Below are 12,060 nucleotides of genomic sequence, written 5' to 3' on the forward strand. Positions count from 1 at the left end.
TAATCACATGTGAATTTTTTTAGTTCTGTTTAGTTTCATTGCAGTCAGTTCAAGGTCTATGTAAAGAGGATAGGTTTTTCAAATTTTACTTTATATCAACTTGTTTTCCCTCCTAAGTTTCCCATCAAAATTGGAAGTTACTCAAAATAGAGGCAGAATCTAATAAATGTGAATGTTAGAGTAATTGTCTTTGATTTCATCTTTAATCATCTTTACCTAATTTTGAGTCCAAATGGCTTCTTATGATGATGCTGCTGCTTTGGTTTTCTTAAAATTGGAATTGAAAAAATTAGAAATGTGTTAAGACTGATGATTTCAGGTATTTGGTGTCTTTAAATAATTTCTGCTGCCCTTGGTCATGCCTACTTCTTTTTCTACATGTTTAGGCAATAGTTTCTATTATTGATTGTGTTATTTTAATGAAATTACTGATTCTATCTTTAATGACTAAAATGTACAGTGATATTTAGATGCACAATGTAGATTAGCTTTCATTTGCTTGAAATTCTCTGCCAAGAATGGTAGATGAAATGATTATCAAAGGAAATTCAGAAAAAGACTATTGCTGTGGGCAAACTAAGGGAGATAATAAGGCTTTTCAGAAAAACTGTTTATAGAGAGGCAGTTTTGTAAGGGAATACCACCCACAATCATTTTTTTTTTCCTCTCTATTCTCTGAGGCAGATGGCAAGAAATAAAATCTCTGCTTTTTACCATTTGCCCGGGATAAACCAAATATATTGAGCAAGTGCCCATTTTATAAAACCACTGTATCATTATAGTTCCAAGGAAATAATTTCAGTTCACTTTTCTGATGCCATTTACCCATTGTGAAAAGGTATATGTTTCTATTTTGTATTTGAACTGTCCTTTTATCTATAGAGTTTCACAGGCTTTTGTATATAATCTGGTTGTATTATGACTTAGAAATAGCTTAATTTAGGAAGGCCGTCAAAGGGTTAAAATAGTTACATTATTGGCAGATTGTTCTTATTACAGGAAGTAATTTGGTTAAAACAGATACCATTTTGAGTAATATTTTGGACAACTCCCAGTATTAGGCAAACTTGGGTTGGGTGTGCCCTCATTAGTGACACAGACAGAAAAAATGTTGAATGGGAGAGTTCAGATACAGAACAATACAAAGGTGCCCAGACATATCTCAGAGTATTGTTGAACACAATTTGGATTGCATGCCTAAAAACACCCTTCAACTTAATAAACCCATTTACCAATTGTGATTTTTTTTTTTTTACTACCATAGCTAGCTTCATTCCAGTCAGTTCATGAGCTTGTTTACCCCTAGATTTGCCCTTGTTTCAGCTTTTACATATATTAATGAAGCATTTATTTGCAGGTCCTTGGGAGTTAGTCTTCATATTACCAAATAAGTATCAAGTAAAGATTGCCCTATGTCCCTTTAATTATAATACATGAAAAAACTTGTAAAGAACTACACAGTAGAGTTATTTTTACTCATCTTAAATATAGTCGTCCATTAGAATCCAGGTGGGATTGGTTCCAGTACCCTCTCCACTACCCCTGGAATACCAGAATGCGCAGATGCTCAGATCCCTTATATAAAATGGTGTAGTGTAGTTGGCCCTCCAAATCTGTAGGTTCCACTCCACTCCCACCCTCATCCCTCAGAAATAGAGGACTGACTGTATAGGAGAATGTTCAAGGGAAAAGTCTTGGCTTAACTAGAAAATGCATGTAATCATGTGTGCACATCTCAGAAGGCAAGAAAATATACAGTGAAGAAAGTGGTAATTCTTTTAAAGAAAAAGTCATTTATATAACCCCCTCTGAAATCATACCTATTCTGTCTGAGTTATCTGAGATTTTTTTTTTCATAGATACATGCCCTGGCGATTCCAGATAACTTGTTTTAGGCTGTTGTACTTTATTTTAGAACAAGGAAATGAGAATTAAGAGTGTTAAGAAGCATGCACACAGGTTCTCAAACGTCATGACTGTGTCTCCAGCCTTTCTTCTTTGTCCTAGTGTGGTGTGTCTCTGGTCATTCATTAACCCAAGCGTTCATCTTGCCAGTTATATATGTTAAAATCCAAGGTGCTCAGCTTTGTTCTGTCCCAGCACACCTGATGGATAAAGGCATTCCTCTTAGTGACAGTATCTGGGAGTCAGAATCTTCAGAAGGATTGTTGGTATAGTTTTAGGAAGAAAACAGATGATGCTAATAACTTTTCTGCAACTTTTCCTTTAGAAGCACTGGAGTATATCTAGATGATGACCAAGGCTCTTCTGGTTCTGAAATCATATGATTCTTTCTCTGCTCTTCTTTCATGTTACTTATATACCTGTTTCTCTGTAATGATAGTGAAAGGTGGTTGCCGTGAGCTGTGTATTGCAATGGGATTTGTGACCTCCAGAGGAGAGGATTTCAATCTGGGGCCAGAGCCCAGGCTTGACCACTTGGAGCTTTTTGTGTAACAGAATTTTATTCAAGTATAAAAGAGATAGGGAAAGCTTCTGACATAGACATCAGAAGAGGGCAGAAAGAATGCCCCTTGCTAATTTTTAGCAAGGCGTTTTATTTCTGTTAGAAAGCGGCTAATGAGAGAGAGACCTCACGGCTAAGGGAGTTTCACCAGGCCCCTCTCCCACAAGGGGCTTCCCTGGTGGCTCAGTTGGTAAGGAATCTGCCTGCAATGCAGGAGACCCAGCTTTGATGCCTGGGTTGGGAAAATCCCCCGGAGAAGGAAATGGCAACTCACTCCAGTGTTCTTGCCTGGAGAATTCCTTGGACAGAGGAGCCAGGTGGGCTACAGTCCGTGGGGTCGCACAGAGTTGGACATGACTGTGCAACTGACTGTTGCTTTCTCTCCCACGGTGTGCGTTTTTGAGGTAGACTGGCACAAGCTGTGTCATCCCCGGCCGTAAGACAATTGACGTGAATACTCGTTTGTTGCGCTGTTATCAGCCCAAGGTTAGAGAAAAGAAGTTAGTCTTAGGCGGACATTCAGAAAACTAAGATCATGGTATCTGGTCCCATCCCTTCATGGCAAATAGATGGGGAAACAGTGGAAACAATGAGAGACTTTATTTTTGGGGACTCCAGAGTCCCTGCAGATGGTGACTGCAGCCATGAAATTTTTAAAAGACACTTGCTCCTTGGAAGAAAAGTTATGACCAACCTAGAGACAGCGCATTAAAAAGCAAAGACATAACTTTGCCAGCAAAGGTCCATCTAGTCAAAGCTATGGTTTTTCCAGTAGTCATGTATGGATGTGAGAGTTGGACTATAAAGGAAGCTGAGCACCGAAGAATTGATGCTTTTGAACTGTGGTGTTGGAGAAGACTCTTGAGAGTCCCTTGTACTGCAAGGAGATCAAACCAGTCCATCCTAAATGAAATCAGTCCTGAATATTCATTGGAAGGACTGATGTTGAAGCTGCAACTCCAGTACTTTGGCCACCTGATGCGAAGAGCTGACTCATTGGAAAAGACCCTGATGCGGGGAAAGATTGAGGGCAGGAGAAGGGGACGACAGAGGATGAGATAGTGGGATGGCATCACCAACTCAATGGACATGAGTTTGAGCAACCTCCGGGAGTTGGTGATGGACCGGGAAGCCTGGCGTGCTGTAGTCCATGGGGTCACAAAGAGTCGGACATGACTGAGCAACTGAACTGAACTGAGGCAGAACCGTTTTGAAGAAAGGCAGATCCCAAAGCAAATACATAGTTTCATTAAAATAGCTTAAGAAAAACATTTCCATAAGAAAAATGCATTGTTTAGCTCAAGGTTTGAGAAAAGTTCCTGCAGAACCAGGTGTCTACAACACAGAATTAAAAGAAACTTCTTTTAATTTTGTGTAGAGAAGGAAAAAATAAGTCTACCACTTGCAGTTTATTTCCTCCTGCCTCTTGGAGACCTCTGGCCTTCCTACCTGTTACCCTCTCATCCCGTGTGTGTGTGTGTGTGTGTGTGTGTGTGTGTGTGTGAGACAGAGAGAGAGAGCTTGTGTGATATGTTAATATGCTATAGAACTGTTAGTCCTACTTTTGTCTTATGTACAAAAACAACCCATATTCTTTATTTAGATAGGAAATAAAACTGGTTTAAGTTAAAAACTGAAAAATCATTTTCTAGCATGTTGGGGAAAATATCTTTTAAAAATTTGAAATTTCTCTTAAAACAAAATTATGGAAGAAAATCTTCTCAAAATATATCATTAAATGCTCACATACCATTTAAAACTTTAGTTCTAAGAATCAGATTTCTGTGTTATGTCTTCCTTGATTATATTATGTAGAATATATTCTAATATATACTGTATACATCAGAAATCAGAATTTGTATAGTTTCTGATTGGATCTGTCTGGGCTGCTTAGTGTTAGATTTAATTATGTATATACATTTATATTTAGAAACACCATGGAAAATGTTATTTGAATTTTGTTTAAAATAGCAATTCTTAATGTTTTTTGTGTCTTGGACCTCTTTGGCAGTCTTAAGCCTGTTTAAACCTAGCAGGCACTCTAATGACTACCATAATTTCAAAGTAGTGTGGAACCTAAAAGATATTATGAGGTATATACAACTGTAATGTGATATGAAAATATCAGTTATTGTTGACAAAATCACCGGTAATTTTTTTTTATGTAGTTTGTTGCCTGCATCATATTTGAGAAAAACACCCAACTTCAATTAGAGGTTAGTGACAATGAAGATGTAATTTTTTTCTCCATTGTTCATAGACCCCTGGTCTAAAATTATTTTTTTAATATTATTTTTTGTTTTTTAATTTTTACAATGTATTGTTGGTTTCTGCCATACAACAACACAAATCAGCCATAATTATACATTCCCCAAACACATTCAAGAAATCCAGATGTAATTCTCTATTATATTTCAAGAGATTTACCCTTTGAGGAAAGTGGAGCTCAGAGTCTTTTCCTTATTGAGCTTTTAACGCTTTATAAGCCTTTGAAATAAGCAAGTTGTTAATTGGCAATTGTCAGTATCTTTTAGATTAAGAACTTGGTTTATTGTCACTAATTTTATCACAGAATACTGAAGAAAGAGATATTTATAAAAGCCAGTTTAGTCATTTTATCTTAAAGTCAAATTGGAACATATCTGCTGGTAGTAATGAATGCTTTACTTATGTCTTGACTTGCAGCTGCTATGGCTACATATTCTTTGATCATTAAAGAGAAAATGTAATTCATGTCATAGGTCCTGAATCATTCTTCTACTTTATGGAACTAATATTGATTGGCTAAATTTGTGTGATTATTTTTTAATTTACTTTTTATTATAGAAAAATATATATAACACAAAACTTGCTATTGTACCATTTTAGCCATTTTTTAGTGCAGTGACATTAAATACATTCACAGTGTTGTGCAACCATTACCAGTGTTTCCAAAATTTCTCACCACCCTAAACAGAGAAACTGTGTCTTCTCGGAATTCTCTGACGGTCCAGTGGTTAGAACTTCATGCTTTCAACTGCTGTGGGTGGGCCTGGGTTTGATCCCTGTTCAGAGAACTAATAAGATCCCACAAACTGCACTGCATAGCCAAAAATTTTTTTTTTAAAAGAAACTCTAGGTCTTCCCTGGTGGTCCAGTGGTTAAGACTCCATGCTTCCACTGCAGGGGACACAGGTTTGATCCCTCGTCTCCCAGTCAGGGAAGTTCCACATGCTGTGCAGTGTTGTCAAAAAGAAAAGAAACTCTGTACTCTGACCTAAATGAAGAGGTAAACTGAGGCAAGCTAGAAAAGATGAGCTTATTCAGTAATAGCATAGGGAGTTGCAATTTGGGACAAGCAAACTAGTAAGCTATAGATGAGTCTGGTCAAAGTTTAGGAAAGGTTGTATTTATGGGCAGGGAATGTAAAGAGGGGAGAGTTCAGTTTGAGTCAGTTAAAATAAAAAACAGAGATAAGCCTTGAAAACGTCCTGAGAAGACAGAATTAATTAGTCTAGTCACACAAAGTTCTGTTCAGCCCACTTTGTGAGAGTAACCCAACTTGGGTCATCTCTTGTTGATGCCTCTGGCAAAACTTTACCAGGGTTGAAATGAGGCCTCTGATCAACCCCCCATCATCTGAGAAAATTTTGTTTCTGTAAGTCAGGCATTTTGGGGAAATCAGCCTCTTAGTCTTTAAGTTTTGTTTTCCTGAGGGCACATGGATGAGTCTTGCCATTTTATATGCTCCAGTTCTATTTTAGATTGAAATTCTTTTACAACTTATTAAATAATAACATCGTATTCCCAACTACACCTCCAGTCCCCAGCCCCTGCTAACCTCTAACCTATTTTCTATCTTTGGAAATTTGCCAATTTGCCTTTTCTAGATATTTCATATAAATGGAATCATACAGTATTTGTTCTTCTGCTTCTGGCTTTTTCCCCTTAGTGTAATGTTTTCAGGGTATATGTGCGTGTATCAGAACTTGATTCCTTTTTATGACTGAATAATATCCCAGTGTGTATATATACAAATCTTTTTTGACATACAGTAGGGTTACATCCCAATAAACCCTTCCTAAATTAAAAATACTGTAACTTGGAGTGCATTTACTATACCTACCTACCACACATCATAATTTAGCCTAGCCTATCTTAAGCTCAGAATACTTATGCCCACAGATTGGGCAAAATCGTCTAACACAAAGCCTGTTCTATAACTGTGTGTTGAACATCTCATGTAATTTATTGAATACTGTACTGAAAGTAGAGAACAGATTGTCTGGGTACAGAATTGTTGTTATGGTTGTTTATCCTATTGATTACGTGTCTGACTGGGAGTTGCTGCGTGCTGCCCTGCCCAGCATCACAAAAGAATATTGTACTGCATATCACTAGCCTGAGAAAAGATCAGAATTTGAAATATGGTTTCTACTGAATGCATATTGCTTTTGCACCATCATGAAATCAAAAAATCTTAAGCCTTTGTAAGTCAAGGACCACCTATACCACATTTTGTTTACCCATTTGTGTTTGGAGGTAACTTGCATTATTTCCACCCTTGGCTGTTGTGGATAACACTGCTGTAAACATTGCTCTACAAGGATCTGAGTCCCTGTTTGCAGTTCGTTTGTGTGTGTACCAGGAGTCACACGGCAAATCTGTTTAACTTTTTAAGGAAGCTGTGGGATTGTTTTTCATAATAGTCATATTTTTATTATCCTTTCATTATTGTTTCTTGAGCATTATTATTATTTTTTTTTTTTGCTTATTTCCTTGGTTGACTTTTGTTGCTGATTTTTAAGAAATTATTTGTTTTGTTCATTCATTTTTCTTTTCTTTTCAATTGTTTGTTTTTCAGACCCGAGTCAGAACTCCATCACAGGGGAACACAGCCAGCTGTTAGGTACAGTATTTCTGTGGGGGCTCACTCTCTCTAAAGTCATCCTTTTCCTGCTTATACTAAGAGATATTATTCCCTTCTCTAATTCTGTTTTCTGTACCCCTTTTCCACTTTTCACTCCTCAGCTTCTTTTCCTGATGTTTCTATTCCCAACTTGGTAAGTTTTAGGAATCTATTCTGTAGTTGATTGTTAAGACTCAATTTAGTTACATTAAAAAGTAATTTTACATGGTCTGTGGTTTTAAAAAAGGTCTGTAAGAGTTAGAGCTTCTTTTTTCCAAGATAATTTTGAAAAGAAGATACAATATTCTGTAATATCTTGTGATCACCTTCATTTTAATTCTCAAAAGTACCTCATGAACAGCACAGCCTTCATTCAGCAAGCTAAAGAAACTGATGTTCAAATTCCTTATCTGTGAAATAAGTTATGGAAATGAATTGATTTCTTTTAGGTATCACTTACTTAAATTGCAGTAAACTTGTAATTTGATAAGAAATTGCCATCTCAAAAGTGATGAATTTTTCAAATATAAAAACATACTCTGGAATGAAAGGAATTAAAATAATATAAAAAGTAAATATTTATATTTATATATATATAAAATGCAGAAGTCCTGTAAAATATCCCATCTCACCTCTGCTCCCCCAAGGTAAACTTGCTATAGATACTTTATTGTGAATTCTTACAGAAGTTTTTAATTACACATTTTCTCTTGCTTTTTAATTTATCAGTTATTTATTTTGGCCTCATGGTGTGTGGCATCTTAGTTTCCTGACCAGGGATCAAACCTGGGCTCCCTGCATTAGAAGCAGGGAATCCTAACCTCTGGACTGCCAGGGAAGTCTCAGTTACACATTATATTAAGTATTTTTGTTGTTGTTCAGTCGTGTCCGACTCTCTGCGACCCCAGGGACTGCAGCATGCCAGGCTTCCCTATCCTTCGCCATCTCCCGGAGCTTGCTTAGACTCATGTCCATTGAGTCAGTGATGCCATCCAACCATCTCATCCTCTGTCGTCCCCTTCTTTTCCTGTGACTATGTCTTTTCCTTTTTCTGTCAGTGGAGTTACACTGTACAGATATACTGTATAGATCTGTGTAGATGTATCTATACAGATGTATACTTATCTCTTTGTATACTTAAATATACTGGCAGTGAGAGTGCAAGTATATATGAACAAGATGTTCATTGCAATATAGCAGTAAACACCTGGAAATAACTTAAATACTCATAAATAAAATTATAGTATACACATAAATAAAATACTTTTCTACTACAAACAGAAGAGGCAGATCTTTATGTACTAAGATGTCCAAGATAAAATATTAAGTGAAAAACAGGAAATCACAGAATGATCCATACCGTGTAACTCCACTGATAGAAAAAGGAAAAAAGATAATCATAGTATTTAATATAAAAATGTGTGATTGATACTTCCCTGGCAATCCAGTGGTTAGGACTCTCTGCTTCTAATGCAGGGAGCATGGGTTTGATCCCTGGTCGGATAAATTCCTTAATTCCCAACAGTGGGTCAAAAGGTACATATATTTTCAAGAAGATACATCAGCTTAAACCCACCGATAAAGAGTATGGACACATACTAAGCTCCCTATCATCAAAAGTAGGTGTTATCAATATTAACATTTTTTCTTTAGTAGGTGAAATGGCACCTCTAGTTTTTATTTGTACCTCTTTAATTATGAGTGAATTAAGTACTTTTAAATATATATTTTAAATGAATAAAGTGTAAAAAATACTTTTAAATATGTAGCCTTGTGGTATTAGGGCTGTCACTATTCTCTTTTTTATACTTTTATTTTATTTAAACTATTCAAAATTAGTCTTCTTAGTATAAAAATTTCATATTTGAACCAGGAATGATTGATTTCATAGAAGATTTTGGTAGATCATGAGGAGTACAGTTCCCCCTAAACTGTTAAATTGCTCTGTCTCTGATACCTCCTGACAGGTAGAGGCATTTGAAGAGTGGTTCATCATCTGAGCAGGAACACACGTGTGTAATGGAGATAGAGGAGGACTTAGCTAATGAAATGAACAGTCAGGGGAGTTGGTACCATTCCGATGCTACTAAGCTGGGTTTTGTTTCCAAGTAAGCACTTTGTAGTAAAAGATAGTAGATAAATTAATTATAGGTGAAAAGAAATAGTATGCGATCATAAAGAGTTCTCTCAGTATTATCTAAAACCCCTAGGATTTGCAAAGAGGCTGCTCCAGACATTAATCTCATTTGGCAACCTACAGTTGCATTCACTTTTAAATAAACCTGGGAATTTATCCAGTTTAGGTTAAGTTCATCCTTCGACCCTGGGTTCTTTCTCCTAGGTTCATTAGGTTAGATTATATTCTCCTTTTTTCTCATGCTATTGATATGGTCATCCTCTGTCTCCTGTTCTAAGTATATTTAGCTACAACCTCAAAATCTGTACTGGTTTATTTTTATTTATTTATTTATTGGCCATGCCGGCGGCTTGTGAAATCCCAATGAGGAATTGAACCCACACCTTCAGCAGTGAAAGAGCAGAGTTCTAACCACTGGACCTCCAGGGTTTTCCCCTTACTGGTTTATTTTTTTATTTTTGGAGTTGCAAAAGAGTGAAAGACAATTTATTGTTATATCTTCTAATCTAATCATCTTATGATTCCTCAGAAAAGGCATTGGTAGCTTGAATTAAAATCTTGCCAGATTCTATAAAAAATCTCACTTAGGATAATTTGTCCCAGTAGGTGAAAAACTGCTTCAGTTGCCTTGCCTGGTGAATGGAGTTTATAATAGGATCTTTCAAATCTTCTAAATGCTTTCCTTTCGACAGGGTAAAGTTATTTTAATGTATCTACTGTTTCCACTGACTCATCAGATCTCTTGCAAAACACAGGGTCAGGCTGAGGAGATGTACAGATGGGTGAAACTGCAGTTGTGATAAAGAATTAAGTGTATGCTGACAATTCATGAAATTTTATGTGTGTGTCATTTTCCATTTAAAACATTTTAGAAAGCAAGCAAGCAAATGAACAGTGGGCCCTGGTGTTCTTACAGTTTTTATCAAACATTCAAAGCAAAATAATTTCTCTTCTACAGTTTCTCTCAAGGAACAGAAAAGCAAGTAGACACTTCTCTGCTCAATTTGAAACTAGCATAACCTTGATACCAAAACTTAACAATGACAATGTGAGAACACTATAGACCAATTTTACTTATGAACACAGATACAAACATCCTAAATGAAATATTAGCAGTCTGAATCAGGCAATATACACTTGACCCTTACAATTTGGGTTTGAACTGCACTGGTCCTCTTAAACATGGATATTTTTCAATAGTAAATACTACAGTACTGCATAGGTTGTGGCTGGTTGACTCTGCAAATGCAGAGGAGGAACCTCAGATATGAAGAGTCAACTATAGTTATACTTTGAGTAACCCCCAGCATTATTCAGGGGTCACCTGTATTTTTAAAAGTTACTAAAAAAAAATTACAAAAAATTACTTTCTGGTAAAGATACATGGTTGGTTTATCATTAAAAATCAATTTATATAATTTAGTATATTAAACATATTGAAGGAAAAACATAAAATCATCATAGTAGATTGTAAGAAAAAGATTTTATTGGAAACATATTCAGTGTTTAAATTCATGAGCTCATAAAAAACTGGTCACCATTGGAGAAGTCTAGTGAATCAATTCATTATTCTGAGAATTGGTCTAAAAGAAAAGAATGAAGTATTTATCTTGCTTTTAACTATACCAGTGGGTAACCAAATAGTAAATTACAGGGAATGTCTGTTTATAAAAGTATTTCAGTTAATAAACTAAGGAAAAATAACATAATATCACCATTTTTGTAGCCTCTCATGAATTAATGAACCTAGGCATTCATCATCAACATTTGCTAGTATCTGAAAAAGAAAGCAACTAGATGACCCGTACCTCCAGATGGATGATCAAAATAGCCCTATGAGAGTATTTTCCTCCCTCCCCCATAAAAATGCTGAATGTGGCTGATTCATATCAATGTATGACAAAACCCACTGAAAAAATAAATAAATAAAGGGGAAAAAAAAAAGGAAGTGGGAAAAAAAATAAAAAATAAAATTGACTCTATGAAAAAAAAAAAAAATGCTGAATGTGGTTAAGCTTCTAGACCCAATTACGAATATATAGGAAATAGAAGAACACAGAGCAACATGTTAAACAACATCACATGGATGCTTATCAAAATCCAGATCATCAGAAACTTTACTGAACACACAACATAGGTTCTGCAATAAGTGAACTGCGAAGGAAAAGAGAGAAAGACAGTGGATTTAAGAGATAAGCAACCAGTTGTAACATGTACCTCTTATTTGGCTGTTGATTCAGACTTTCTTCTTGGAGTAGGAAATGGCCACCCCCTCCAGTATTTGTGCCTGGAAAATTCCATGGACAGAGGAGCCTGGTGGGGTACAGTCCATGGGGTCACAAAGAGTTGGACACAAATGAGCACACATAACACACATCAAACTAAAAATCAAAAACATAATTTATAACATTTGAGACAGCCTTTTGTGTTCACTTAGTCATATAGTTCAGACCCAAACCTGTGCCAAGGGAGATTAAGTATACTTACTGCTCTTGTTCTGCCTTGCTCAGACCAACAAAGGCCGTTAGACAAGCTCAGGAGTCTAAGCCGGGAATCTGATGTTTATTT

General features: G+C 36.1%; 1 protein-coding gene across 3 annotated transcripts in view; it reads left to right on the forward strand.

Annotated features, from left to right (window-relative positions):
- Positions 1-12,060, forward strand: part of SLC12A6 (solute carrier family 12 member 6) — an 88,039-nt gene that overhangs the window by 45,055 nt on the left and 30,924 nt on the right. For 2 of the 3 annotated variants that reach the window (XM_043471371.1, XM_043471373.1), the window contains exon 2: positions 7,311-7,355. The exons of the other annotated variant lie outside the window; for it this stretch is intronic. In XM_043471371.1, coding sequence (XP_043327306.1) covers positions 7,311-7,355 — 45 coding nt within the window. The remainder of the gene's footprint in view (positions 1-7,310; positions 7,356-12,060) is intronic. 3 annotated transcript variants of the gene reach the window in all.

Source organism: Cervus canadensis, chromosome 6, assembly GCF_019320065.1.
Source record: "Cervus canadensis isolate Bull #8, Minnesota chromosome 6, ASM1932006v1, whole genome shotgun sequence".
Lineage (NCBI taxonomy): Eukaryota > Metazoa > Chordata > Mammalia > Artiodactyla > Cervidae > Cervus > Cervus canadensis.